Source organism: Trichoderma camerunense (genome assembly GCF_050948025.1).
Source record: "Trichoderma camerunense strain CBS 138272 chromosome Unknown V8C40scaffold_7, whole genome shotgun sequence".
Lineage (NCBI taxonomy): Eukaryota > Fungi > Ascomycota > Sordariomycetes > Hypocreales > Hypocreaceae > Trichoderma > Trichoderma camerunense.
In genome coordinates this window covers 1290684-1318236 of record NW_028145363.1, presented here as the reverse complement: position 1 = coordinate 1318236, position 27553 = coordinate 1290684, and the positions used below count along the sequence as shown (strand labels likewise).

Genomic DNA, 27553 nt, shown 5'->3' with positions numbered 1-27553 from the left:
CAATTTTGATCGGCAGGGTGTTCTTTATAGATTCCAAGCTGAATGGCAGACACAATGAGTAGTCTCAAATTACTTGGTAACCAGGCAGGCTGGAAAGAATCCATTTTTATTATCCCCATGCGTGCAATACTAGGTTTACTTTCATTCCCTCTATGGAATATCCCCTTCGCTAGTTCATCTCATCCATACCAATATGCGGGGATCTGCGCAGCGGAGTAATGTCAGGGTCCATCACAGCTACGAGGCTGATCAGGGAGGAAACGTGAAACAAATATGATTACGTGGAAAGACTGCATAATCCGTGACGACATCAAGTTGTTCTTCGGTATACAGGCTAATTAAAGATACTATCGACCCAAAGTCGGATTATGAGTTACATTGTCTGACCTAAATACCCTTTATATGACGCTTTACTGGCCCTCAAGGTAAGCTTCAAGAAAAGCTTCAAGCGAGGTGCCATTCGATTCAGGAAGATGCAGTTTAATCGGGTATGTATCCAAAGTCTCGTTAAAGTTTTTATCCAGCCCCTTCAATTCCTTCTTAGACTCTTCTGCACAGGTCGGCACTGTCCCGATGACTGCCAAAGAGAGCCTGTCGACATACGTCTCCAGGAAGCGCAAGATGGCAGCAATGGGCATGCTGAGAGGTATGGGCCCTAAGAGGCCTTTTTGACTGACGAGCGCCTGGAGGAGATCTTGCTGGGTCTTGACAAACTGTAATTCTTTAGTTCAGACACTCGTAACGCGATGGAGATGAGAACTCACGCCCGTAAAGGTTTCGCAAAGGTCTTTTTGGTCATCCTCGGCAAAGGTAGTGTTGCCTGAAGCTGATATCATTGCTGTAGTCTCATTGGCATCGTGGACGATCTGGCGAAAGTTCTTGAACGCTTGCTAATGAACGAGTTAGCTCACAGAAGCACATGTACATAGTTGTGCGGAGTAGATGGGCAGGCATACTAATCCATCTGCCTCCACATTCTCAGTATTAAGACCCTTGACCAGGTCCAACGTGTCGGCGGCAAGGGTGGTAATGTTGGAGAGGCTGTTGGTTACGTCTTTTGCTGTCAAGGCTTGCACGTGGGTCAACGATAGGACGGCAGCTAGAACGAGGGATTTGAACTGCATGATGCCAATGTTGTAGGTCGACTGCTCGAGTATTACGGTATGGTGCTGTGGTCATTTACTGTGTTGAGTCGATGGTGTTTGTAGTGGTAATGAAGCCTCCAGCGTAGGTCCCTGAGATGCTGAGGATATATACGTGGAGGTAGGTAAGCCGTCACCGTCGCCATGGCTTCAGTCGACATGGCTCCCTTTGGGTGATACACCGCCGAGATGACGAATTCCCCATTCCAGTAAACACAATTTTCTTGTTTCACCAAATAGATCAGCTGCTTCAAGAACAGATAAGGCGACCTATCGTGCGCCACAGGCAACTTGATCTGCAGGGTGTACCCTGTGGAATGAGGTCGCTCAACCTGTCCACGTGAATCCGAGACAGCTTCCATCTTCAGACACTCTGTAACGCTTGATTATTGTCCAATCATGTTCTCTCACAAGTGATACAGCGTACTGAGATGCTGTCTATATAACCAATTGAGGCAAGGCTAGCTGCTCTCAAGACACGCATATGAATATGTAAACCTACGATGAGGCAAGGATAGTCAGGAAGGACGCATGGAAATAGGACCTTGTCACTGTAAAGAGTCCATTAGCCTCAACGCGGATGTTATAGATACCTCATCACATAAGTCTCCTCCAATGTACACCAATATGCATGATACATGAAACATGAGATACAACCTCCACGATAAGACCCATATAGCATCAGGTTACTACAAGTTGGAGATTTAAACCACGTCTACATCATGGGAAGATATTTCCATTTGAAACGAGAATATTCGGTACCCGATAGCTCAAGCCACCAGATTGATCAGGGAGACAACATGAGACAATCTTTGCACGCAACGTCGTCCATGGAATGTAAAAGCCTGCATAACCTCGGCTATGACTCGCTGAATAGACAAACTATGATGGCCCAGTTAATAGGTGGACTGCACCAACTTTGCAAAATTCACAGTGGTCAGAAACAGTATGGTTGTTCAGTTCTGTTCAGTTCATTATCGTCATACTATGTACTGTCTAATCGCAACTAATTCACCACGTCAATGCTAAAAACATCCACGCCGCTTTGCAGCTGGCTCTTTGTCGGCGCGTTTCCAAGCCTCATCAACACAGACACCTGCATCACGGTCGGGTCACGGCCTTGGGACGCAACCGCCACGACGGTCTCGCCCTTTGTATAGTAGGCAACAAACTTTCCTGCAGCTACATCTCCATCCAAGATGACGTCGTCCCAACCAGACGCCATCGTGTTGCCGCTGTATCGCAGCTGAGCCCCCAGGGCGGACCAAAAGACTGGGATAAAAGGCTCGCTGGCTGCAGATGGGTTCACAATGCGTGAGGCAACGGCACGTCCCGCGTTCTGAGCGACGTTCCAGTGCTCGATTCGGATGAGAGCCCCGTTGCCTCCAGGGCCGTGGTAAGGGTACGAGGCAATGTCTCCGACGGCGTAAACGTCTGAGAGTCCCGCAACCGCAAAGTGAGCATCGGTCTGAAGGGATCCATCCTTTTGCAGTTGGACTGCACTGTTGTTTTTGAGATAACTCGTCTCGGGCGCCACGCCGACTCCCAGAATAACGAGGTCTGCATCGAGCTTGGTACCGTCCTTGAGATGGACAGCACCTACCTTGGAGGGATCCGAGCTGGACGGCTCGGCCTTGTCGACGCCGGCGCTCATGTAAAACTTAATGCCCTTGCCCTCCAAGGCTTTCTGGATGCCGGCACCGACCTGCTCGCCCAGAACACGCTCCAGTGGAACCTTTTCCATGCCCACAACCGTCACCGAGTTGTCGCCGCCAGTGGCATTGGCAATTTCCATGCCGATAAACGAGGAGCCGATGATGACAATCTTCTTGCCCTTTTCTCCAATGGCGTCGACAATCTTCTTGGCATCGTGAACAGTGCGCAGTGTAAAGATGTTGCCGAGTTCCTTGAAGCCTTGAAGGGGCAGGAGCCTGGGAGTTGCTCCAGTCGCGAGAACCAGCTTGCTGTAGGCAATCTTGCTCCCGCTTGCGGTTGTAACTTGTTTGCCAGAAAAGTCGACATCGTTGACCTCACCGTCAACCCACTCAACGGCGCCGCTATCGTACCAGCTCTTGTCTCGCCATGCCAGCTTGGAGGCGTCTGTGATTAAAGCCTTGCTCAGCTTGGGTCTGTCAATGGGGAGGTAGCCCTCCTTTGAGATGACGGTGAGATGGCCTCTATAGCCTTTTTCACGCAATCCCTCGACAACGCCGAGAGCGCCAGAGCCGCCACCAACAACGACGACCCTCTCTTGAGCGTCACTCGCGACGCTGCACTGGAAGTTGGGTTTTCTCCTGGAGCCTTTGATGGCGGCTTCCTCGGCGGTAATATAGAATGCTCCATCATGCTGGGTGAGAGGAAAGACGGGGAGAGCATCTAGGGCAGGTGAGTCTTCTACGTCACCAGTTTTTGCGTTGAAACAAGCTGTTCCTTGTTAGCATGCCATCTCTAGACAGGTCCATGGTCAGAATTACCTCCATGCCAGGGGCAAGTGATGCGTCCTGTAGTGGACAAAACGCCCTTGGCCAACGGAGCGCCGTAATGGGTACACTTGGCACCAATGGCCTGTACCTCTGCCTTTCCACCAGACTGGAGGCCGACAAGAAGGACTTTGGCGTCTTGGATGCCCTCAACTTCCACCTCCTGCTTCTGACCGGGCTTGAGTGACAGCGAAGTCACGCCCTTGAGCTTGTACTCTTGAGCCATGGCGCGATTGGTGAATGAAAACTGGCGAGACGGTATTGCAAAGGACAAAAGACGACGGTTTGGGAGTAGATGACGGAGGTGGGGGTTGCGGGGTAACGAGAGCATGCCTGGAGGTTTAATAGAAGCTCAAGTCAACGGAGAGATGGATGACGCGAGCAGGTGAGATCCGGAGATACCACGGAGAATGAGAAACTGGAGGAGACATCATGTGAGGAGAATCGGCAGGTGTAAAAGGGACAGGCTAGCTCTTGCATTTGAGCTCCGGAGCTTGAAGCTTGGTAAGCCGATTTGGGAGTGAAGCCGCATGTGAAGCTGGTGAGAGTCGAGCTTTGCTTTGCAACATGTGGGAATTGATTGGCTGGATGACGCAATGGATTCACGCGGAGAGATTGTGGTGCCGTCATTGCTGTGGGCGGGCCTACGTTTGGCCGATGTGGTGGGCTACCCTGGAGATGGACAGATTTCTGAATTTACGAGATGGTGATGACAGAAAGGCGATCAAAATGATGTTGGTTTTGGTATTGATATGATGTTGTGCGTGTGATGTTATTCCTATTTTGAGCTGCTATAACTTGTGAATGCACAATATGCGATGTACTGTATAAGGAAATGCTATGTTCGAGTCATGAGCTCCACTTGCGGTGTAAGTGGTGAATGATTCAAATGACATTTGACATACGACATGGGCCCCTTCAGATATTCCCATAAGAACAACTTCTTTGTTCAACGCTAAACACTTTCTTTAAATCTTTCTGATGAACTGAACACAACTATGAAGCCCCACGAATCATTTCCGCCTCCCGTCTCGCGGCATCACTCGCTTGCTCCCACAGCCACGGGATGCCGTATGAACGCTCACACGAGACGACACCGAGCACACGTCAGATCAAGTGCATAATCCCGGCCCGCTCACCTTGGCATGACAAAGACTTGCCAGCAAACCGGCGGGCCTGCTGTGCTGGCAATGGATACAACGCAGCCCCATCCATTACGCGCTCCCGACGACAGGACAGGCACACCGCAGTTCGATCGCTTTGACAGCCCTGCCCTGTCCCGACACTAGCCACGCGAGAACGGGGAGAACGGGGATTTCCCGTGATGGACGCCGCATAAAGTTGTGAAACGTGCCAAGCAGAGTGTTAACACCAACCATAACTCAACCTCTCTATAAACATGGAATCGAATAAAATGAACCTTTGTGCGGCGCGTGAGGCTAAACCGCTTCAAAAGGCAGATGCAGCTGTGAAAAATTCTGCTGCTTCCGATGCACTGGACTGGGTCCAATGTCGTAGGCGAGCTGCACTGTAGGGCACTCAGGCGCTACAGCAAAGCTACAGCAGAGCTACAGCAGAGCTACAGCGAGCTACTGCAGGTGCAGCGCCCGGGCCAGCCACTAATTTCAGGAACAGGGAGGCGACGCGCCTCTGCTCCGTACTCGGTACGACCACAGACAACCGTACGCCATATCCACCGACGAGTAGCCAGTACTCGAGGCTCGCGGTGTCTGGAAGCGGTGTCTACTAATTGCAGCCGGCCTGGAGCTTCACACCACCAGCCATCGTTCTGCAGGCACGCGCCGCAAACTCTCGTCCTGGAACCATCAACCACTCTTTGATCCATTCCGATCGCCTCGAGCCTTGTTTTGCTCCTCCATCTGTTCCGACTCCCTGCTCGAAGCCCCTCAAAGTCGCAGTACTCGCTGCATTCCCGCTCTGCGCCTACGATCCCGCTCCTATCGAGTACCGCTACTCCCTCCCTCATCTGAGTCAAATCTCCTTTCGACAAGGCTGCCTCTAACAATCGCCTCTGTCTTGCCTGCGGGGTTTCATTTTATTTTATTCCTACTATTCGTATACCTGTACCTGTGCCTGATCGATGTCGGACCCTATTCTTCACCATCGTTAACCCTCACCTCTCACCAACCGTCTTCCGGGCCAACCGCCAAAGACCATGAATGACGCTGAAGCATCGCCATCGTTTCGACGCCTCGACCGAGCGGCGCTTCTTGCGTGCACTGCGGCTACCGACATCTACGTCACCTACTATTAATTTAACCATCTTTACTCATGCGACTCTCGCTCGGCGACATGGAGGTGCTCGATCACGCACAGCTCGAGTCCGGCTCGCCGCCTCTGCAGTGCTGCTGCGGCAGCGCAGACTGCGTTCACCTCAAGAAGAACTGCTCCATTCTCGAAGCTGTTGAGAAGGATGTGCATACAGCTGCCCAGTTAGGCAAGGTATGTGTGTGTGTGGACGTGCATATGTCTGCGGGTGCCGCGCTTGGCATTGGCTTTGCAGTGCTGAGTTTTGCAGAGCTTTTGCTTGGTTGGGCTTTCTTTCATTCCCTTCATTCCTCTCTTCATCCCATTGTCTGCACGCGCCGCCAAATGACTGCGGCCATCCCTTTCACCTCGCGTTCAAACTGCATTCCGGTGCGAACACGGCAGTCAAGACCCGAGTGAACCTCCCAGTCGTGTACGCATCCTGTGCCTCCAAAATGCTTTCCCAGACCAACAATCATGCTGTGCTCCCGGCAGACTGAATCCCCACTGACATTTGCCCTACAGGCCCTACTTGCTAGGCACGAAGCCTACATGGCCGACGCAGAACTGGATAGGCAGCGACTCAACGGCCGCATAGATCGCCTGCAGCTGGACAAGCAGGAGCTGGAAGCCAACAATGCCGCCAAGGTCGAGGAGAACAACGAGCTCATCGAGCAGCTCGAGCTACTCAACACCACAATCTTTGACTCCGACGCAAAGATCAAAAGCCTCGAAGCAAGCCTTCTCTCGTCGCAACAAGCCATCCGCCGCCTCGAGAGCGCCGCCGCCCGTGCCGCCGAGGCTGACCAGCACCTCAAGATTCTGGAAGAAGAGCAGGACAAACTCACGGGGGAGTTGAAAGCTACCAAGGAGGAAGCTCGCACTCATGCGCAGCGATTTAAAGAGGCACAGCGGGAGATCCTCGACATGCAGGATCAGCTCGTGCGCATGGAGAAGGAGGCCATTCTGGAGCGACAACGCCACGATGAAATGATGGAAAAGGTTGGGCGCCAGCGGGAGGTGGAGAAGCATCTGGATGTTGCCGCCGTGCGCCTCAAGGGCTCCGCGGCTTCAAAATCAATCACCGAACACCGACAGGGGAACAAAATCGTCGGCCACTTTGTGCGGGACCTGCTACAAGACAATGCAAACCTGCAGCTGGGCATAGCCGAGCTAAGGGAAATGCTCATCAGCTCCAACGATGAGATACAAGTGTTGCGAGAGCAGCTCATGTTTCACCAACCCCTTACCGACGGCTTCAGCCCTGCCTCGACTCTCAAGGCTGAACTGGAACCTTCCCTGTTTGAAAACTCGAGGCCGCCGCAAGAGTTTCACATTCACCACCACTACCACGTTGCCAAGCAAGAGACCAGGAAGCCCAAGAAGAAGCGCCAGGGCTTATTGCCCGGCATTTTCACACCTCCAGCGGCAATCTCTAGCAGGTCGTCCTCTCCGGGCCCCGAGTTCCAGCGACGCCTGGTGTCCTCTCCCACTCGCCCAGTTCTCTCCCACGCCGGCGAAACAACACCCATCAAGGCCAGCTCCTCAGCATGGCACGAATTTTCCACCCCGTCGGAAATGTCCTCCTCCCTTCCGACTTCTCCCCGCTTTTTCGATCATAGTGAAGCTGAGACAGGCTCTCTCATGTCGCCCACTACAAGCTATGACCCCATGTCTCCTACATGGCGCGCTTCACATAGGAAGCGTGCTTCTGCAGCCTCGTCCTGCAGCTTCCAGTCTCTCTCAATCATTGACATTGAGCCCGGTACCGCCGGGATCCAAACACCAAACCCATTCAGATTTAGCAGCGGCGTCATCCACGAAGAGGACGAAGATGCACATACTAGTCCGCCTGCCACTGCGACCGAACAAGACGCTCCCAAAGACGAGTCGGCGGAAGAAGATGATGCCAACGAAACTACCAATGCCGCCGCCATACCGATACTACCGCCTAGATCTGGGCTGCGCCGTGTAGCGTCTCATGAATCAATCATGTCGCTATCGGGCGGTCTCGATATCCACACGCTCCAGATCCGACCAAGCCAATTGACCCTCCGCCCGCTCGGCGGAGCTGATGCCGTCGTCACCGGCGTCATTGCCCAGCCGACGATGTCGACCAAATACTCGAAGCGTAGCGATGCCGCCTTGCGCGATAACTTTGCCGGCTTTCAAATACCCCAGAGAAGCTCCACACCGACGTCGGACATGTCGGGTTCGTCCTCGCAAACATCTCGCCATGGCGCCGGAGGCCTTGGCAAATGGGTTGGGTGGCGACCATGGGGAGGAGCGGGTGCCGTCGGTCAAAGCCTGCCGAGGGCGGTGGAGAAAGCACCGCCAAAACCACCTCCCAGGGCCCCTGGTATTAACCAGCCCGGTGCGATTCCTGGTTTCCAAGAGTACTGGGCATCACAACAACGGAAAGTCGCCTCATCCAGAGCAGCGGCAGCGGCTGCAACCATCGACAATGGCTCTTTGTCCCAAAGCTTGCGAGAGGGCGGTGGCCTTTGAGCTGAGCGAATCCTTGTATAATCTTTGTTCTTTGTTTCATATGTTATCGAATCGTGGGGTTGCTTTTCGAATATTGGGGTTGTTCATGGGTTGGATTTGGCAGCATCATATATACGCCAAGGATTGGATTACATCAGTTGGTTCCTTTGTTTTTCTTTTGCATAACTGGACGTTTTGATGGCGTTTTCTTTGAGCGAGCCGGCAGATTGGACATTTGGTATAAAATGGGGTCAGGAGATACCCGAGCCGCACGAGGCCATTTCCTTTGTTGATATAGATTGAACAGCACATATCCTGTTACTAGACGCAGTATAATGACTATATACGTATAATCGGTAGAAGTAGTAAATTATAATGGACAAATATTATTAATTAACGAGATGGTTGCTTCAATGTCCGCATTCTTTGCTGATACACTTGTTATCGCCGTAGCAGCCCTCAGTTGTTCTGAAACGACACGTTTTGGCGTTAAAAAAGGGGTTGTGAAGCTTCTCCTATAAATATACAGTAGAAAACCGGCATGGAGCGTAATCATCAACTTCCCCTTCCACCAGCCAATAGCCGTCACCTACTACATCCGCTCCGACAGTACGATGACCTACCTGTGGCGGCTTTGGCCATGAGGTCTCAACTTGCTTGTAAAAGGGTTCGGTGTTGGGACCCCATATTGGTAGGATATAGCTGCCATCAGCGTTGCGCCATATCTCTGGGATCGTCTTGTATTGGTGACGGTGTTGAGCGGCAATTTCATTCTGAACAGCGTTGTACAGCGGCGTGAATACCGTATGTGAATGCGACACGGTAAACTCTTTCAAACTTGTCTTGAGGAAGAATGCGTCGAGAAGTTCGAACATACTCTGCATGTCCACGGGCCGAGCGTTGGAGCCTTTTGCTTTGAGGGCCAGGTATAGCCGAGTGAGGCTTGGTAAGCTGGAAGCGAACACAGAAAGATAATTCTTTAAGAGGCCAACTTCTGGGATTGCTCCAACCTCGGCTGGGTGTAGCGTGAGGGGGCAGACAATCTCAAGGGAAGTGATGGCAGAAAGCCGCTGGGGCGGCAGCAGCTGAGGGAGATTTAGAATGAGTGTTTGACCGGACATGTGAATGGTGTTTGTTCTATAAAGCACGTCTATCCCTTCCACGTAGCTGTGTGTTGGTCAGAGAAGGGCACGAGAAGAACTAGCTTTAGACTTACGCCTGCCGACAAGATAAAAGCCATCCCATGATGCCAATCTTGCACTTGGATGGATATTCCCCAGGCCAATTTTGACAGAAATGTGCGTCCCCATAACGGCAACGGTCGTCCCCGGGCCTTGGGATTTCAGGGTGAGACATGCGTATAAAGCTCCATGTCTTTTCATAGTTGGGCATGACACGATGGCACACTGAACTCCACCATTGCCAGGATTTAGGCACTGTGGTATCCCAGTTTACTTCAAGTTGGTCATTAGTATTAATACCTGTATGGGAAAAGAGGATGCGTCCGGGTTCTATAGGAGCAACGGGGTGCACGAATGATAAGTCCATGTGCAATAAGCCGCCTCCAAAGGCTCTGAGAAGGATATCGTATCGGAGCTCTCTGGGAAGCTTCCCAAAGAGAGGAGAGTTGGACAAGGCTAAAGATTCAGTAGATGGCGATGGGGTCAAGATATTTGGTCGAGTAGAGGGAAGGCGAGGCAGATTGGTCACATCGCCTTCAACTTGGCTGTCTTCTGGTTCGTCTTCTCGGCGCTGAAGCCTGCGTCTTTTGCGGAGCTTTTGTCGAAGCCACTTTATGAGTTTCAACTTCATCACGCGATGATGCGACGTGATGATGAGGATTGATGAAGGTGAAATGGACGATTGGCTACATGCAAGTCCAATGCCAACAGCCTCAGCTGAAGTTGATCCTTATGAAACCAACAGTGACAAATGCTGCCAATGCGCACTGTATATACCTACAGGGGTGATTTTGCCCAGCGCTCCAGGGTGTCTGTGGTTTGTAGTATTTCATTGTCATCTTCATTACCTATATGAAGAACAGTAAGCTTTGCTAATTTCTTTGTAGATAAATATATGTTGATTCCTTTTGACTGGGGGCCGTTTGTGCGGTGCAGACAGCAGTCAGTACCCGTAGTCAGCCGGATGGTGCAGCTCTTGAATCGTTTCATTGACTTTTCAGCTCGAATTTAAATGAAGGTCTAATACCGTATGAGAAGAATATACCAAAAGTAGCAGATACTGGAAATATATGGCGATATTAGGAGATACCAGAGAGATGGCTATAACAACGGACAGTAGAGGACAGTGGCGATAATCCAGGATGCTAGAGAAAGTGGCGGATAATGGCGGAGAGAGCAAACACTCAAGGAACCGGGTATCCCAACGCCAAGAAACAAGTCGGATGCAATACTGGGGAATCTCGCACCGGTCAGAGCATGGGGTATCTCAATTAGCCACAGTGGATTCAACGCCCCGGCAGACGTCCATTCCCCGTTGTGATAGAATCCTCTAAGTTTTCGCCGAGAAGCCAAGAACATCTTGGCGATAATTAAGTGTGAAAACGCAGACGCGACTTGAAGGCTATTACAAATACGGTGTCTGGGCATGACTGCAACCTATCACAATGGACGATGAAGTTGATAACAGTTGGATTATATGTGGAAACGGGGGATATAGCCCCCATGTTGAAGAAATCTCACTTATGGCCAAGGAATATGCGTGGTGTTTAAGATAAGACATGCGTAACCCATCTCAGGTGTCAATTGACTCTAGTCATTCTTCTTTCAGCCTCCTGGCTTGTCCACTCTCGACCAGGTTCATTTTACTTATTCTCGAGATTCAATTGCTCGGTTACCATCATTCAAGGTTGTCTAGTTGAGGATGGGCGTGTCCACTAATGATAGACAAGCTGTGGCCCATACCTCGGGCCAGAGCAATGAGCCCATGAGCAAGCCTGCACATGCACTCTCCATCCAACAAGTTGTTGACGAGCTCGATGCAAACATCTCGGATGGTCTATCTGAGGTAGAAGCCAACACACGGCTTCAAAAATACGGCAAAAATGATCTCGGTGAAGCAGAGGGTGCCCAGCCCATCAAGATTATCATTGCACAGATCGCCAACGCCATGACTTTGGTCCTGATTCTCGCCATGGCTGTCTCTTTCGGAATCAAGTCCTACATCGAGGGCGGCGTCATCACGTTCGTTATCCTTCTCAACGTCGTCGTTGGCTTCTTCCAGGAATACTCGGCCGAGAAAACCATGGATTCTCTGCGCTCTCTCTCGTCTCCAACTGCAACCGTGGTTCGGGATGGCGATTCCAGGATTGTACCCTCTGACCAAATTGTCCCCAGCGACCTCGTCGAAATCAAGACAGGCGACACAATTCCAGCTGACCTCCGGTGAGTGAACACGACTATAGCTGACTTTGGTTTGGGCGCTGACACCTCCAGGCTGATCGAGGCAGTCAACTTTGAGACTGACGAGGCCCTCCTCACGGGCGAGTCCCTGCCGGTTCGTAAAAATGAAGACGCCATCTTTGATGATGCAACCGGCCCTGGTGACCGCCTCAACGTCGCCTATAGCTCCTCCACCGTTACCAAAGGTCGTGCTAAGGGAGTCGTCTTCGCAACCGGTACCTTTACAGAGATTGGCGCCATCGCCTCTGCTCTTCAGAAGAAAGATAGCAAAGTCCGTCCTGTGAAGCGCAAGCCTGATGGTTCCGCCAAGCCTCATCGATACCTCGAGGCCTATACGCTGACCTTGACCGACGCCATCGGCCGTTTCCTCGGCGTCAATGTCGGCACGCCGCTGCAGAAGAAGCTCTCCAAGCTGGCAATCCTTCTCTTTGGCGTTGCCGTCGTCTGTGCCATCATCGTTCTCGCCGCCAACGAGTTCGACTCCAGGCAGGAAGTCATCATTTATGCCGTTGCCACGGGCTTATCCATGATCCCAGCGAGCTTGGTTGTTGTTTTGACCATCACCATGGCCGCAGGTACAAAGAGAATGGTCCAGCGAAACGTCATTGTGCGAAATCTGAGGTCTCTCGAGGCTTTGGGCGCAGTCACCGATATTTGTTCTGACAAGACCGGCACTTTAACCCAGGGCAAGATGGTTGCTCGAGGTGCGTGGATGCCTGGTAAAGGGACTTATACCGTTGAGAACTCGTCATCGCCAATGGATCCAACTGCTGGAGATATCCGTTACGATCCACGCCAGCCTCGCGAGATCAATTTTGGCCAAGGTGGCGATGCTTGCGGCACCATTGCTTCTATCAAAGAGCTTCTGTCCCAGAGCACCAGTGCCCTTACAGACTTTTTGCACGTTGCTTCTCTTGCCAACCTCGCGACTGTCGTTCAAAAAGATGGTGAATGGCGTGCTCGAGGTGATCCCACTGAGATTGCCATTCAGGTTTTTGCTTCTCGGTTTGACTGGAATCGCCTTCGCCTGGTAGGGTATGAGGAACGCCAATACAGTGAGGTTGCTGAGCTGCCTTTTGACTCCGATGTCAAGCGCATGTCCGTTATCATGAAGAACAACAGCTCGGGCAAACTATTCGCATTTACCAAGGGCGCGGTGGAGCGTGTGATTGGGTCGTGCAGCACCTACTGCCCTAATGATTCGAACGACGCTGTTCCTCTCACTGAAGACTTTCAGCAGGAGATTCTTCAGAACATGGAGGCTTTCGCGGGCATGGGGCTTCGCGTCCTTGCTCTAGCATCCAAGCCGTATCATCTAGAACTGAAGAAGGGAGATGAGGTTAACCGTGCTTCTGTTGAGCGCGACCTTGTATTCCGAGGCCTAATTGGCCTCTACGATCCTCCACGCCCCGAATCCGCCACTGCTGTGCAAGAATGCCACAAGGCGGGCATTACAGTTCACATGCTGACTGGTGATCACCCTGAGACTGCCAAGGCCATTGCGCGTGAGGTTGGCATCCTGCCCTCACGTATGGACATGGTCTCCGTGGATATTGCAAGAGCCATGATCATGACGGCTGCCCAATTTGATGCCCTCTCGGATGAGCAAGTCGACCAACTACCCGTTCTACCGCTTGTTGTAGCTCGGTGTGCCCCAAGCACAAAAGTCAGGATGGTTGAAGCCCTTCACCGCCGTAAGAAGTTTTGCGCCATGGTAAGTTTCCCAAATGTTGAAGTTTACAAGTATTTTGCAGCAGGACTGACACTAGATAGACTGGAGATGGTGTCAATGACTCTCCCTCACTTCGTCGTGCAGATGTTGGTATCGCAATGGGCCAGTCTGGCTCCGACGTTGCCAAGGATGCTTCTGACATTGTCCTCACCGATGACAATTTTGCTTCCATTGTTGCCGCCATTGAAGAAGGCCGCCGCATCTTTGACAATATCCAAAAGTTTGTTCTTCACGTTTTGGCGGAGAATATTGCCCAAGCTGTCACCCTTCTTGTCGGCCTTGCGTTCAAGGATAGCTCGGGTCTCTCAGTATTTCCCCTGACCCCTGTGGAAATCGTGTGGATCATCATGGCTACTTCGGGTCTGCCTGATATGGGTTTGGGATTTGAGCGTGCGGTGCCGGGCATTCTTGACCGTCCTCCCCAGTCCTTAAAGAGTGGCATTTTTACGCTTGAGTTTTACGTCGACATGGTTGTTTATGGTTTATGGATTGCAGCACTCTGCCTCAGTTCTTTTGTACTTCGTGTGTATGCTTGGGGTGACGGAGAGCTTGGCATTGGCTGCAACGACGGCTACAATGATAGCTGCGAGACGGTGTTCCGCGCTCGTGCAACTACCTTTGCTTGCCTCACGTGGTTTGCTCTCTTTCTTGCCTGGGAGATGGTTGACAAACGACGATCCTTTTTCCGTATGCAGCCTGGTTCTGACAAGTACCTTACCCAATGGATTCACGATGTCTGGCGCAACCAGTTCCTTTTCTGGGCGGTCATGCTCGGTTTCGTGACACTTTTTCCCGTTCTCTATATCCCTGTTATCAACACCAAGGTCTTTAAACACAAGGGCATTAGTTGGGAATGGGGCATTGTGTTTATCGCTGCCGGGCTCTTCTTTGCCGGGGTTGAGGCGTGGAAGTGGTGCAAGCGTCTCTTCTACCGTCGACAGTTGCGGAAGCAGCAAGACGTGGGCCAGAAAGATGCAGACGTTGAGAAGCGCATTTTTGGCGCGTATTTGGACTTGTCTGCTAGTAGCAGCAGCGCACGCGATGACGAGGAAATGCCCCGTCAATGACTATTCCGGGGCGGGAAGCCCCGTAGAATCGATGCAGATGTTGAGGTGAAAGCTGAGGATGAAGGTGAGATTGTCCTTGCTGGGATGGTGGAAGTTGAGTGTTGGGTGAAGTTGGGTGGGCAGCTGGTGGGCGTAGGAGGAGATGGATGCGATATCTTTGGGCTGGATTGCGGCCGACCGAGTTGCTTTGCCGCTGCAACTCTTGGCTGTAGATGTGTACATAGGTACTCTTATTCCATACCCAATATTAACTATATAACTATAACTATGCCTTTCCATCATTTCACAAACGGGATAAGCATGTAAAGGAGGAAGTTGAGGAAGAAAACATGTATATGCCTCTTCTTCTCTCGGCTTCGTGCCACCTTCAGGACCAACACTCTTTACAGCGTGGTTGCGATGTTCTGCAGTACATTTATCCATCTCTATTATAGAGTTATGCATATATATAGCATTTTGAACATTGCAAATAAGTACATAGTTGATCTGGAGACAATCGCGTTTCATCGGTATTAGTCCGGATTCTGGATATTAGCAATATCTTCACTGTCACATGGGAAACTGGTTGGTATTTGTTCTGAACGATCCGTCATTGTCTTCGGGGTTTTGAGAGGATTATGCCAGTCTTTTCGTTTCTTTATGTTGATATAGAACCCCTCGTGTCTAGGAAGAAGTCTGGTTGTGAAATATCCCTGCTGTCCTGCGTGTCTCGGCATTCGGTATCCTTGAGCCTGGATCTAAAACCGTCGCGCTGGTGCTGAGCTGTGCGGATGAGATGTGGTTGGCATGCCGCTTGATGTAGAGTTCTATTAGCAAATGCACAGGCCCAACCCAGAATCCTGTTGGCTACATGCGGCCAGAAACGAAAGAGAAAGACATATTATCGTCGACGTGCAACCCTGTGACTATTTGCAATTCTGATCCTGCCGTCAGTTGATCCTTGCACGCATTGTCAACTGTTGGTCCGCCTTATTCATGGGTTCTAAATTTAGTCGCCCAACCAAAAATAACGTTCTTAGCCGGCTTCAACTACATCCGGCGCCAAAGGAACTGTTTTGGCTCAATGACAAAGCCTACTTGTAATCTCCGCTAGCTCTGGCCACTCGCATCCTGAAGCTCTTCTGTAGCGCATCCAGTATGTCGACCTTTATCCAAAGCGAGCCATGAAGCAAAGGATGCTTGAGAGCTGATTTACAAGTCGGATCACATCCTTTGTCGGCTCTGACGGACTAGGGAATCAAGAGCAGACATATCAAGTACATGTTGTTGGTTCGGATCGGAGCGGTTTGGTAATTGAGGCACTGCTCGGAAGCGTTATACCCGTTCAAGACTCGGGATGCGCAGAGGCCATTGTGGCTGGGCAGCTGTACCTGCATTGTTACCATCGTGAAGCTAGGACAGGATGACTGTTTTTAGCCTCCAGGAGACCAGCATGACAAACACCGCCCAATTACAGACACGCACTTGACCTGTTCCCCATACAATATCCGTAGGAGTCCGTAGGAAAAGACGATTGTTTCGGCTAAGGCGGCCAGCTGAAGGCCCAAGCCGTTGGCGACGATATGCCTAGTGCTGATCTCAGCAGACTCAAGCAGAGATTAGGTCTCGACAACCCAATGCCCTGCATTTGTTCGTTTTTGCATTGCTCGTTGAAAGACTCCACCGAGTATCTGTATATAACCCGATCAGATCTCTCATTACATCAGCGCCCAGCTTCCTCCGCCAAGTATTCTCTCCGTCGACGCCCAACTTCCGCATCTCTTTGTGTTTTGTGCCAAGACAGCGTCTATGTATGTGATGCCGCTCCTTTCCAATGACATTCCAAGTGCAGGATTAACTCGATACAGTCTAGTTACGATGCGTTCCAACAGCTTCATCGCCGCGGCCGCTGTGGTTGCCCAGGGCGTCGCCGGCCTTGGAATCAACTGCCACGGAGACGTCCTTTGCGGCATTGCCTACATTAGCGGTGGCCGTCTGTCACATCTCCAAGACGTCTTCAACAAGCTCGACGACAACCGGAAATACGACAACGGCGACGACGTGGCATGTATCGAGCTCGATTCCCTCAACTATAATGGCAAGTTCACGAGCACGCTCTGTGCCTATATCCAAAACTCAGAGGGCGACGTCACCGGCGCTACGCTGAAGAGCGTCTTCAAGGAGCTTCAGACATTTGGATGCGCCATCTGCGGAAGCGTACCGCTGCACTATGCCAAGGGCGACGACGACGTCAACCACGGAGAGCTCACCATCAACCTCGTCGAGGAGCTCCCCGAGAACTGCAAGGTCAACGAGCCCTGCTCGGCATAAAAGCCGGATTGGCAGGATTTCATCGATGGGCCAGCCCGGGAATTGATCAGATCAACATTTCCTCGTACATGTATTTAGTTGGTGCTGTGCACATTGGAGATATACCCATTGCGGGCATTAGTTTGGTTGTAGAGGGAACAGGCGTTTGGGCGCAGCAAAGCGAGAATGTGAATTTATAATCCAGCGATACCATCCTCTGCCTTTTTATCCGTTTCATGTGCCGTTTGATGGCTTAGAAGGGAATTAGCAAGCCGTCGTGAGAAGCCACCGGGCGTATCGGGCCAGTCTCGATCTTCGCCGACGACGACAAGATCGGACTTATTTCGACCCACTCCTGCAGAAGATACTGTTGACCCCTCATTCTAGGAATCATCACTTATTGTCTGTTTCTAAGCAATAGGCAGCTTCATAGTCGATCAAACGACTATGTCCGCCCTAATTCCGACTTGGATGGTGGTTTGTTGAAAATTCCCGGAGATAAAGATAGACTTGGTTGGTGTGCTAATCAACGCCATGAGATATATAATGGCGTCACAAAGGCCCAAGAGGGGTAGTTGAAGCAAGCTGAAGGATTGAGAATACTCGCAACTTGTTCAATTCGAAACATTGTTAAAACGCTCCCCTCCGTACAGACAATTTTCGAACAGGCAGAAGCAGAACCTACTACTAAATTGAATCTACTACCGTCTATTCTACTACAGTCCAATTTACCATTTGCAATCCAATCTACTGCCGTCTACTATAATCTAGTCTATTATAGTTCAACACCATGGCCGCCTCACTCTTTGCCCTCTCGGAAGAGCCCGCGAGCGAGCTGGGCCGGTATAGGGTACTCGCCCCTTCAGCGGGTATTCGAGTATCTCCTCTGGCTTTGGGCGCCATGTCCATTGGCGACAGCTGGTCCGACTGGATGGGATCTATGGACAAGGAGAGCTCATTTAAGCTGCTCGACGCCTTTTACGATGCCGGCGGCAACTTTATCGACACTGCCAACAACTATCAGAACGAGCAGTCCGAGGCTTGGATCGGAGAGTGGGCGGCAAAGAGGGGCATCCGGGACCAGCTTGTGATTGCCACCAAATTCACCTCAGACTTCCGAAGCCATGAGCTAGGAAAGGGAAAGGCCCCCAATTTCCAGGGCAATCACCGCAAGAGTCTTCATTTGAGTGTTCGAGAGTCTCTTAAGAAACTGCAGACAGATTACATTGACATTCTGTACATTCACTGGTGGGACCACACCACTTCCATCAAGGAGCTCATGGATTCTCTCCACCAGCAAGTCGAGTCCGGCAGGGTCCTCTATCTGGGAGCTTCAGATATGCCAGCTTGGGTCGTAAGTGCGGCGAATGTTTACGCACAAGCCTATGGCAAGACTCCTTTCAGCATCTACCAGGGACGCTGGAACATTATGGTCCGGGATTTCGAGCGGGAGATTATCCCGATGGCTCGGCAATTCAACATGGCTTTGGCTCCTTGGGACGTCCTCGGCGGCGGCAAGTTCCAGACTAAAAAGGCCCTGGAGGAACGCAAGAAGAACGGCGAGACTCTGCGTGGTCTCACAGGGGCCCCTACACAGACTGCCGACGAGGAAAAGATTAGTGAGGCCCTCGCAAAGGTCGCTTCGGAACATGGAATCGAGTCCGTCACCACCATTGCGCTTGCATACGTGCTGCACAAGGCCGGCAACGTCTTCCCCATCGTTGGCGGACGAAAAATTGAACACCTCAATGACAACATCAAGGCGCTGAGCATCAAGCTCACACCTGAGCAGATCAAGTACCTCGAGAGCGTTAAGCCGTTTGACCTTGGCTTCCCATTGGCCTTTTTGGGCGAGGATCCCAACGTTACGGGATACTCTGTGCGTCTCGATCGCACGGCCAAGTTTGCTTTCCCCAACGCAGGGACTCCCAAGAGCGTGTAAGCCGGCAAAGAACTGCTACGCGTATTCGGGATTCGGGCTGCGGAGGAATGATCAACAACTCATATCAGATTGATACCATAAAAGCTGGTCGGTAGTTATGAATGACTTTTTTACACGAGACGCTTTCGTCCGTTGCAATCAGAGCTGTATATAGACGCTACCTGTGAAATGCAAGCTAGGTCAGCTTTATACCCTTTCCTCCGTACGTACGTAATCCAAACTCTACTGCAGGCCGTGATGTTGGTTCCAAAAATAGATACTCCAACTTCCCCTATGAGAAGGTCCCCGTATCCGTTTAGCCCCTGCCATGGCCCTCTCGGAGGATTTATAGCGGGCGGATTACTACCCCAGATTGATATGCAAGAGATTTGGGCGTTCCAACGACCTGGTTACCATCAAGATGGCCTGCTTGTTACCCACACGAGCGGGAACGTCAAGTTAGACTGCCTTAGTTTGATGTCTCGGCTCCATAGAACGTGGATTTGTGCGTCAACCTGTATATTCGTGCATCATATCAAGTGAATGAATACTATGTAGAGACTTCTATGTGGTATAAAGCTGCTGGTGAATTAAAAATTACTTCTTAGGGTCTTCTCGTCCACTCTCCCCTTCGGTATGTTGGTTTCCTTTGTCATTTCCACTCTCGTCAGTCTGTCCTTGATTCCCAGTCGCTTCCTGGGTCTCCTGAGTGCTCGTTGCGGCACCTTCATGTCCCTCCTGTGCCCCTTCCTGTGCTCTATGGTCTTCTCCGGTATTGTGCTGTCTGTCTTCCTCCGTCTGCTGAATCACTCCTATCACTCCCGGTTCAACTTCAAAACTAAATTCGCTCGACTCGGAATCTGTAAGTACTAAGACAGGCGCCACTCGACTTCCTTGAAGCTCCGGAACTTCGCTTCCAGGCATCTCGAAAATCTCATTCGACAACAGTTCCGAAATAGGCACTGGAGAGGCCAATTCTGCCATAGGAGTGCCTGACGACTCCAACTCGCTCATCGGGCTCCTCCTTGCCGCTGTGCTGCCTTCAATCTCCGGCGTTGGTTTCGTCGAATCGTCGCCCTCTAGCTCTCGTAAGGTTCCAGGGCTCAAAGTCGCAGACTTGGGCGGCTCAGGTGAGACGGTTGAAGTAGTTTCTGGCACTGTCCTGGCTAGGGCATCCATCTCTGTAGACTCCTCAGGCTTTGCCTTCTTCCGACGAGAAACCACCATGAATCGCAGGATAGCAAGAGCAACAGCCGCAATGACGATACAGACACCAATGACAATGCCCGCAATAGCACCGCCGCTGAGACTGTGGCTGCTTTCAGTATTGGGCTTGCTCTCTTTGACCCCGGGGGGCAATATGGTTACGATATTCGACTCAGCACTTGCATTCCACACTCGAGGGTGAACTGAAAAGTTGCCTCGTTCATAGTCCACAATCAGGTACGCCTCCTGCAGAAACGTGCGCCCCAAGACATACTGGGTGTCGTTTGCTGCCTGCTTCAAAGGAAAGTATCGAGATGCCGTCTTCACCAGTGGAGGTTCAGCCTGTAGGTCGAAGCTGGCATAGGGAAAAGTAATGTTAAAGGTTGAACCGCCGGTAATCGCAGTGGTTATCGTAAATGTGACTGAAGGGTTCTCGGCAGTGAGTTTGCTGTGTAGCGAATCGCTCACTAGGTACATTTTAAGCGTAGAGTTGTATGTCAGGCCAAACGCCTTTTCAAAAGCGCGGCAGGCATCCACGGGAAGGTAGATTTCGGCAACAGACGAGTCGATAAACATGGAAATCTGCTCAGACTGAAGAACCGTATTATCTGCGCTGGCGTTTGTAGAGATGGACTGAACTCCAATTGTCAGATCTCGCGACTGGTCGCTGAAAAAGTCATACGAAGAATTGGTATCTTGATACGCAGACGTGTCGTAGCCGCCCAGGATCAAGCTGCCCAGAGCCTTGTTGAGCCGGTAGGGAGCTCCGACGTTGTAGCTGTACGACAAAGATGGAATGGAGGACTGGTTCTTGAGGAGCTGCAGAAAGCTCTGCTGCGGATCATTCTGGTCCGTAAAGTTAGTAGGGCGCGGATTCAGCGCAAGCACTCCAAGATAAAACTCTGTGCCGGCGACGCCCGCAATGACCGAGTTGTTGACAACCGGGCCACCGCTGCCGAGATATCCAAGTCCAACTGTGAATAAGTTAGTATGGTAACGCACAATGAGCATGAAGAGTCATACCGCTATCGTGCCCGAACTCGCCATTGTCAGTAAAGCCAAGGGCATTCTCAAAGCCTAGACTGAACAGGCCAATTTCCTTCCAGGTTTTGGAGGCAGTCGTATTAAACAAGTCGCCTCTGCTGTTGGCGCAATCGGTCACATTGATAATCTGGCAACCCTCTGGCAGCACCACAAGCGTCTGTGTTGACGAAGTGCCGGGCAATATGCGAATGTTTTGAGCTGGAGTCCCTACGCGCAACTCAAACGTTGACCAAGGACCATCTACGCCCTCGCTAAAACACGTGAGTCGTTTGAAGCTGTCGACATCGCAAGAGGTACTCACAAGAATTGACTCGGCGATACGGACACGGGGGACGGAATGGGGTCGTCAGCTCGTCGTATCAGCCCAAGGTCCAAAGCTGAGGCGAGAGCGTTTGGCATCAACAGCGCCCAGAGCAGCAAATGCTGCAGCCGCGCAGGCATCTTCCAGAGATGTGTGAATGCTTCAAATCTGCCACATCCTAATGGTACTCGCCCTGGAGAATCCTGCACCGCAAGTGGAGTATTGGTTGCAGTTACTAGTAGTATACGGAGGGCCTGTTAATGAGATTCCCCCCCTTAGACGCGGTCCCAGCCTGGTACGAGTTGACACGATACAGTGCTGCAGGTGAAAAGAAAGCCGTCATTTGCGAGTCTCGCGGAAGAAAAGAATCAACAGGCATGGGGTTGGTCTTCACCTACAGCTCGCGCGCTCAGAGATTCGCCTTGACGAGCCCACCGACACCGACGGGTCAGATTTTAGGAACAATATGAATCCACATCATGTGTTATGCAATGCACCTCGGCTAGCTGTCGAATGAACCATTGCTCACCCATGATGGTCTCGTCGTCGTCCAATATTGAGCTATTCCTAGTTGATCCGGCTTTTTGTCGAGCGTTGCATTGCGACCCACCAAGAGCACCAAGGGAATAACGGCCCTTGGCGTCCCAATGAGCCGGAAAGCCCTTGAATTACGAATCTATCCCGACGGAGCTGTTTTTAACCGGATTGCTATCTCTCATCCCACGCTCAGCCGCAGCAGCTGTGGCTAACACGTCGCCAACGTTGCAGAGCACACACAACTTGCCACCTCTTGTGAGGCACAAGTGCTGACGGCAGTCAAGCAAAACGGCCCGGGCCCGACGGTGTGGCGTTGCTTGTCTGGCTGTGTCTGTCGTATCCAGTTTTCTTATCATTTGTGAATAGCTTCAATGGGGCAAGATTCCGCTCGCCAGACGAATAGCTCGCGACGGCGTGTGGCCCACCAAGGTGAGGCCAGGGTATATTGGGATCATCCCTCTAACTGGAGTAAATTATGCCCACAAGCAGCGGTAGCGTTTGTCAAACTTGTCTCTCTTTAGCAACAACGCCGTCCTAGCCAACTGCGTCTGACTTGTCTTGTCAGTTACGCGATGCCCTTCAAAGAACTGACAACGTTGTAGGGCTGATCATTGTGGCTTGCTGCTCGCCGCATGATTGGGTTCAACCCTTGGCTTTATAGCGTGGAGCTGTGCTAGAGCGTAAGCACTTGGGGAGGCTGGCACCACTTCTGAGCAAGTCTTGTATGCTTTTGTCAGTTGGGGGCCCATTCAGAGCTCCGAAGCTCCTCCAGACTGTTGTTGTAACCAAGGAAAACTGTGATTAGTATTAGCAGCCACAGATGGGCGTCTTGGCTAGACGCCTTATGCGCTTTCTAAGCCGGAGGCAACAGCAGACTATTTTCAGGTACCCTTCACATAGAGGCCGTACTCGGTTGACTGCCGCGCCTCCAGGGGTTCAGGCAAGCGACGTGATGATCGTGGTTGGGCTACCGTTGTTGCGAGCCTTGCGGGTTATGTGATGTAGCTAGTGGTGTAGAGCGAGCCCGCTTATATCCCCAGGCACGCACATGCCGTCGGACAAAACTTTTCCTTCTTGTTATCCTCACGCTGAGCTCAACTTGCTTGTGTTACGGGTCGAACAATGGCTGGATTAACAGGAGCTCTTGCTCTGCTCGCCTTGGGCGGTGCAGTGCGGGCGTCACCATGTAAGTCATGACACTCCTGACGTGCTCATCATTTGGATGGACTGATGCTTATTTCTATTCCTGTCTACAGTTGCTGTGTCCAATGGAACAAACACAATTACAGATCCCCCGACAGCCACCGGAGGGCCGAGTACTCCAACTCAGCCTGCGAATGTCACCTGCGGTGCCACCAGCAGCTTTCCTGCCATTGTTCTTCAGGAGTATGAAGGCCTCTCGACAGATCCAGCATTGCAGTGCCAATGTCTGATCTCTGTAAACAACTGGCTGTCTACAACCAACCCTCCGACGCGCACTCTCACGAGGACCATCGGAACTGGCGTCACCACTTTCACAGAAGTGACTGGCACCACTACAGAGGTGGTGACAACCGTCGTAAACACCGTTGAGACGGCCACAGTTACCGATAACTTTATTCTGCCTCAGAGCAACGTGTGGTACGGATCTGCAGAGCCGCCATGTGTAAGTCTACTTGTCGTGCACCAACATGAGTGATACTGATGGCCTTCCAGTGTTACAGCTGCACGATTGCTGCTTCTACGGTAGAGGTATTCTACTGGGCTGATCGTATGTTTCCCATTTGAAAGCATTGACCAATAACTAACATGATTCAAGCTACTGGCACGACGCCCCTGGCTACTTCATTCACATCTGCTGGCATCGTCTTGTAAGCATCTGCCCTTTATCCTCATGTATTGAACGTTTCTGACACCATCACAGCGAGTCACCTTCCGTCTACATCGGATTCTCAGCCTTGTCTGCCTATGACTACTGCGGTACTGTTGGAGAACCCCGGTTCAACACGACCGTTGGATTTGCCCCCGGCGAACTGTCTACCATGGTCTTTTCTCTTGTGACTGGAACGCCCGTTACTGTTGGAACCATCACCGGTGGCACCACGCTGAATAGCTTGAGCACCCCATCCTTTTATTCTCCTGTTGGGTCTGCTGCACTTAACACGGACGATCTGAAGAGGAACTGCTCCACCATTGCCGGCTACACCTATATCCCCGGCAATCCCTCCAATGCCATCAATAGTTCTCGTACGTTTGATGATTTCCACCCTGCACGTACCATCGAAGAACATTGCTGACTTTGCCTTTACTTATAGCTGATCCTTGCCACCCCACCATTGTGATTCCCGATCAAATCCGAAGCTTGGATCCGGCCTGGAAGTCTTGCATCTCTGATGCCTTCCAAGGTTTCTACGACCCTCCCTCGGCTCTCAGCTCTGTCACGGCCTTGGTCCCTACAACTACTCCGCCTCCTCCTCCCCCTACGACCACGCCTCCTAGCTCTCGTAGCACTAGCGCTGCTGGGCCAAGCTCAACACCGCCGCCTCCTCCCCCGAAGACGACTTCTTCAACTCCTCCTCCTCCTCCTCCGCCGCCGCCTTCCACATCTGATGCTGGCAACCCTCCTCCATCGGGTCCTACATCTTCCAGCGCACCACCTCCACCTCCACCTCCACCACCACCTCCTTCGAGCTCATCCCAGCCTGGCGGAGGTGTCAGCAGCCCTCCTCCTTCATCAAGCTCGCCTGCAGGTGGCAACAACCCCCCTCCCGCGAGCTCCTCGAATGGAGCGGGCAATGGTGGCGGTAGCAGTGCCACTCCTTCAAGCCCTTCCAGTCCCTCTGGTACTCCAGGTGGCGGCAACGGAGGCGGAAACAACGGAGGCGGCAACGGCGGTGGAAACAACGGCGGCAATGGAGGTGGTAACAACGGTGGTGGTAACGGAGGCGGCAACGGTGGCGGTAGCAATGGAGGCGGTAACAATGGAGGCGGTAGCGGAGGAAACGGAGGCTCTAACGGAGGCGGCAATGGAGGAGGCAGCGGAGGTAACAATGGAGGCAGTGGAGGCAATGGAGGCAACAATGGCGGTAACGGAGGAGGTAATGGCTCACCTCCTGGCGGAAACAACGACAACAACAACGCCGGCGGTACTACTACTACTGAAGGCCCTGGAAGCACGCCTCCGGCTTCAAGCGAGGTTCCTCCCTTTACCGAGAACTCTCAGTCTCAAATCATCTTTGGCTCTTCAACTTTGAGCCCTGGAGGACCTGCAATTACTGTCGGTGGCAACACCCTGTCATTGCCCACTTCGGGATCTTCAATCGTTGTCAACGGCAACACCGTCCCTCTCTCCGAAACCTCTCCCGCCTCTCCTGGAGAGTCTGGCTCCCCTGGCTCTCAGGAGACTTCCACACCTGGCTCTCAGGAGACTTCTGCGCCCGGCTCTGGAGGCTCGCCTGGAGGCTCTGAATCCAGCACCACTGCCTCAGCAGGCCTGCCAACGAACTCAATCCCTACCGTTCCTGGGAACGCGGCTCCTGGACTGTTTTCGGGCGCGATGACAAGCATCAAGGCAGTTACTGTGGTTATGCTTGTTGCATTTTACTTCTAATAGCGAGGCGGTTTATACCTGAAGGATATGCTCCTTGTGCGAATTGATACGCTAGATAACTGAGTAATGATAATGAAGAATTTATGAGGAGTGTACAATCAATTATCTAAAGGTGCGGTCTAAAATTGTCTTGATTTTCGATTTTTGACTGCATGGTGCTTGTCATATTAGGTCTATGCCATTCGTTGTTCAAGGAGTCCGTCCAAATGCCGAAGCAAAGAAGTTGTATGGATCGAGTCGGCGTTCGCTCCGATGGCGGGGCCGATCCCCGACCCAACATTTGGGGCTTTGTAATAATTGCGTAGTCCCAGTTCCAGTGAAGCTGCTTAGTACAGTAGCATTGTCACCCTCAACAAGATCCTTCGAACAACCATGTTGGCTGTGCTACGTTGGGATTCCTATACAGGAACACAACAACTGGACTAGGCAGAAAGTGTTGAGCCAACTCGAGAGAGATCCTCCTACCAATGAAAGTGTTGAGATTGGGTTCGCAGGCAGCAAAGCACTCGATCTCGCAACGGGCATGGATCGCATTCACCTCTAGAAGCAGAATCGACTTTGGTATTTATGGCGGCGGTAGACCAACTGTGAGGAATTGCAATCATCTTGCATAGGCGACAGCGACAAAGATTCTTACATATTTTAGCCAGCGACGCATATACCCTCCAATTTACCAACAGCTCACAAATCCCCTGTTTCAATCATGGCAGATGTTGTATTCAAGACTACAACGGGCTCCACGCTACAGTACTTCAAGCGCGGTAACGGACCTGTCATGATAATTTCGCCGCCTGCATGGGGACTTTCTTCAAAGTATCTTCAAGAGACTCTCACACCACTCGAGCAGACTTTTACCCTCATCTACCTCGAATTCAGGGCAAATGGAAAATCCACACGTCCAGATCCATCTGAAATGTCATGTTGGCATCTTGCAGATGACATAGAATACCTTCGCCAGGAGCTGGGCCTCGAAAAGATTCCGCGCTTACTGGGGCATTCGGGAGGTGGTACAATTGCCCTGTGGTATGCCATCAGGTATCCTGAAAACGTGGACCGCCTAATTCTCTTGAATCACACTCTGGAAGGCTTCAATGATGGTAAATCGATGAAGGAAGCAATTGTTGAAAAGTCCAAGAACCCAAAAATGCACGCTGCACTCAAGGCCTGGACTGCGTCGTGGGAAGACCTTTCTGATGAGGGATTCGCCCAAGTCATTCGATCTTTTCTTCCTGTGTATTTCTACGACCCTGATGCTTCCACTCGGTCCACAGAGTTGAGCAATGTTCAATCGGTTTCTTTGTGGAATTATCAGTTGCTACATGGGTCAGATCGAAATGTGCATTATCAAGAACCAGAACTTGACAAGGTCACAGCAAAAACGCTAATGATCTTTTGCCGAGCGGATCCGGTGTGTACGCCAACACAAGGAGAGGCAACTCACAAAGGAATACCGGGATCAAAGCTGGTTATATATGAAGAATGCGGTCATTTCCCTTGGATGGAGAAGGAGGAAGAGACGTTCAGAGACATTGTCGAGTTTTGTACATAGCGAGTTTGTCATTTTGATGGCGGCCACTATCTTTACTTGTCATTCACTAGCCTTCTGTATAACTGTATTCTATCAAGCGCATTGAACATATTATATTGACTGCAATTATTGACCGCAATCGTCCTTTAAAGCCCATGTACATCAAAGGTTTGTGCTTGATAGGTCATACTGGATCTGACTTCAAACTCATTATTGCCCATGGAAGGATTCTCATCTCACCTGGCAGCATGCAGCTCTGCATCTCCACTGGGCCAATAGTGACTTTAGTGACGGGTTAACAGTCAGCTAGGCTGGTTGTGGAATGTTTAGCGGTCATTAATTCAGTCAGAAACCCAAAGCGGCATGTTAAACGCATGAAGATCTCCATTGCACGCATTAGTCTGTCGTTCAAGAAGCGACTATTTCAATAGAACTACCCCGATTCATGAAAGTCTATGTTGTTATAGCCGCGTTGGTTAGCATCGTTTCATCGAATGGACTCTTCCGTCCCATGAAATGAACTGTCCATGGCTCATACAT

The 27553-nt window shown here is 51.4% G+C and overlaps 10 protein-coding genes across 10 annotated transcripts; 6 read left to right on the top strand and 4 right to left on the bottom strand.

Annotated features, from left to right (window-relative positions):
- Positions 1 to 410: 410 nt before the first annotated feature.
- On the bottom strand, positions 411 to 1124 carry V8C40DRAFT_265060 (uncharacterized protein; the record flags this gene model as incomplete). Its single annotated transcript, XM_083219608.1, has 3 exons — positions 411 to 713; positions 765 to 890; positions 957 to 1124. 3 exons carry the CDS (start codon positions 1122 to 1124, stop codon positions 411 to 413), a joined length of 597 nt encoding a protein of 198 aa, XP_083074376.1.
- Positions 1125 to 2148: 1024 nt separating this feature from the next.
- V8C40DRAFT_274397 (FAD-dependent oxidoreductase) lies at positions 2149 to 3848 on the bottom strand (the record flags this gene model as incomplete). Its single annotated transcript, XM_083220595.1, has 2 exons — positions 2149 to 3566; positions 3617 to 3848. The coding sequence occupies 2 exons, from the start codon at positions 3846 to 3848 to the stop codon at positions 2149 to 2151; spliced, it is 1650 nt and encodes a 549-aa protein (XP_083074375.1).
- A 1568-nt stretch (positions 3849 to 5416) lies between these two features.
- V8C40DRAFT_243115 (uncharacterized protein) lies at positions 5417 to 8774 on the top strand. Its single transcript, XM_083215355.1, has 2 exons — positions 5417 to 6085; positions 6416 to 8774. The coding sequence occupies exons 1-2, from the start codon at positions 5915 to 5917 to the stop codon at positions 8396 to 8398; spliced, it is 2154 nt and encodes a 717-aa protein (XP_083074374.1). The 5' UTR covers positions 5417 to 5914; the 3' UTR covers positions 8399 to 8774.
- Positions 8775 to 8787: 13 nt separating this feature from the next.
- On the bottom strand, positions 8788 to 10212 carry V8C40DRAFT_286782 (uncharacterized protein; the record flags this gene model as incomplete). Its single annotated transcript, XM_083222579.1, has 3 exons — positions 9594 to 10212; positions 8971 to 9544; positions 8788 to 8892 (listed from the first exon to the last, which is right to left on the bottom strand). The coding sequence occupies exons 1-3, from the start codon at positions 10187 to 10189 to the stop codon at positions 8788 to 8790; spliced, it is 1275 nt and encodes a 424-aa protein (XP_083074373.1). The 5' UTR covers positions 10190 to 10212.
- Positions 10213 to 11253: 1041 nt separating this feature from the next.
- V8C40DRAFT_286780 (cation-translocating P-type ATPase) lies at positions 11254 to 14682 on the top strand. The gene is made up of 3 exons (XM_083222578.1): positions 11254 to 11781; positions 11833 to 13513; positions 13573 to 14682. Exons 1-3 carry the CDS (start codon positions 11261 to 11263, stop codon positions 14596 to 14598), a joined length of 3228 nt encoding a protein of 1075 aa, XP_083074372.1. The 5' UTR covers positions 11254 to 11260; the 3' UTR covers positions 14599 to 14682.
- Positions 14683 to 16455: 1773 nt separating this feature from the next.
- On the top strand, positions 16456 to 16908 carry V8C40DRAFT_265055 (killer toxin; the record flags this gene model as incomplete). The annotated part of the gene is made up of 1 exon (XM_083219607.1): positions 16456 to 16908. The coding sequence occupies one exon, from the start codon at positions 16456 to 16458 to the stop codon at positions 16906 to 16908; it is 453 nt and encodes a 150-aa protein (XP_083074371.1).
- Positions 16909 to 17249: 341 nt separating this feature from the next.
- On the top strand, positions 17250 to 19018 carry V8C40DRAFT_243108 (NADP-dependent oxidoreductase domain-containing protein). The gene has a single exon (XM_083215354.1). The coding sequence runs from the start codon at positions 17678 to 17680 to the stop codon at positions 18827 to 18829; it is 1152 nt and encodes a 383-aa protein (XP_083074370.1). The 5' UTR covers positions 17250 to 17677; the 3' UTR covers positions 18830 to 19018.
- A 372-nt stretch (positions 19019 to 19390) lies between these two features.
- Positions 19391 to 21836, bottom strand: V8C40DRAFT_243107 (acid protease). Its single transcript, XM_083215353.1, has 3 exons — positions 21360 to 21836; positions 21038 to 21309; positions 19391 to 20988 (listed from the first exon to the last, which is right to left on the bottom strand). Exons 1-3 carry the CDS (start codon positions 21497 to 21499, stop codon positions 19406 to 19408), a joined length of 1995 nt encoding a protein of 664 aa, XP_083074369.1. The 5' UTR covers positions 21500 to 21836; the 3' UTR covers positions 19391 to 19405.
- Positions 21837 to 22879: 1043 nt separating this feature from the next.
- On the top strand, positions 22880 to 25540 carry V8C40DRAFT_207333 (uncharacterized protein). The gene is made up of 6 exons (XM_083212064.1): positions 22880 to 23082; positions 23153 to 23541; positions 23592 to 23646; positions 23695 to 23746; positions 23800 to 24122; positions 24191 to 25540. Exons 1-6 carry the CDS (start codon positions 23019 to 23021, stop codon positions 25483 to 25485), a joined length of 2178 nt encoding a protein of 725 aa, XP_083074368.1. The 5' UTR covers positions 22880 to 23018; the 3' UTR covers positions 25486 to 25540.
- Positions 25541 to 25832: 292 nt separating this feature from the next.
- V8C40DRAFT_243104 (alpha/beta fold hydrolase) lies at positions 25833 to 27134 on the top strand. Its single transcript, XM_083215352.1, has one exon. The coding sequence runs from the start codon at positions 26189 to 26191 to the stop codon at positions 27032 to 27034; it is 846 nt and encodes a 281-aa protein (XP_083074367.1). The 5' UTR covers positions 25833 to 26188; the 3' UTR covers positions 27035 to 27134.
- Positions 27135 to 27553: the final 419 nt, after the last annotated feature.

Excerpts from the sequence above, each read along its gene's own strand:
- V8C40DRAFT_243115 (XM_083215355.1), top strand. The coding sequence starts at position 5,915 with ATGCGACTCTCGCTCGGCGACATGGAGGTGCTCGATCACGCACAGCTC. Across the intron at positions 6,086-6,415 it reads CAGCTGCCCAGTTAGGCAAG|GCCCTACTTGCTAGGCACGA; the intron begins GTATGTGTGTGT and ends TTTGCCCTACAG.
- V8C40DRAFT_286780 (XM_083222578.1), top strand. The coding sequence starts at position 11,261 with ATGGGCGTGTCCACTAATGATAGACAAGCTGTGGCCCATACCTCGGGC. Across the intron at positions 11,782-11,832 it reads ACAATTCCAGCTGACCTCCG|GCTGATCGAGGCAGTCAACT; the intron begins GTGAGTGAACAC and ends TGACACCTCCAG. Across the intron at positions 13,514-13,572 it reads GTAAGAAGTTTTGCGCCATG|ACTGGAGATGGTGTCAATGA; the intron begins GTAAGTTTCCCA and ends GACACTAGATAG.
- V8C40DRAFT_243108 (XM_083215354.1), top strand. The coding sequence starts at position 17,678 with ATGGCCGCCTCACTCTTTGCCCTCTCGGAAGAGCCCGCGAGCGAGCTG.
- V8C40DRAFT_243107 (XM_083215353.1), bottom strand. The coding sequence starts at position 21,499 with ATGCCTGCGCGGCTGCAGCATTTGCTGCTCTGGGCGCTGTTGATGCCA. Across the intron at positions 21,310-21,359 it reads GTATCGCCGAGTCAATTCTT|CGAGGGCGTAGATGGTCCTT; the intron begins GTGAGTACCTCT and ends CACGTGTTTTAG. Across the intron at positions 20,989-21,037 it reads CGAGTTCGGGCACGATAGCG|TTGGACTTGGATATCTCGGC; the intron begins GTATGACTCTTC and ends ACTTATTCACAG.
- V8C40DRAFT_207333 (XM_083212064.1), top strand. The coding sequence starts at position 23,019 with ATGGCTGGATTAACAGGAGCTCTTGCTCTGCTCGCCTTGGGCGGTGCA. Across the intron at positions 23,747-23,799 it reads ACATCTGCTGGCATCGTCTT|CGAGTCACCTTCCGTCTACA; the intron begins GTAAGCATCTGC and ends ACACCATCACAG. Across the intron at positions 24,123-24,190 it reads CAATGCCATCAATAGTTCTC|CTGATCCTTGCCACCCCACC; the intron begins GTACGTTTGATG and ends CTTTACTTATAG.
- V8C40DRAFT_243104 (XM_083215352.1), top strand. The coding sequence starts at position 26,189 with ATGGCAGATGTTGTATTCAAGACTACAACGGGCTCCACGCTACAGTAC.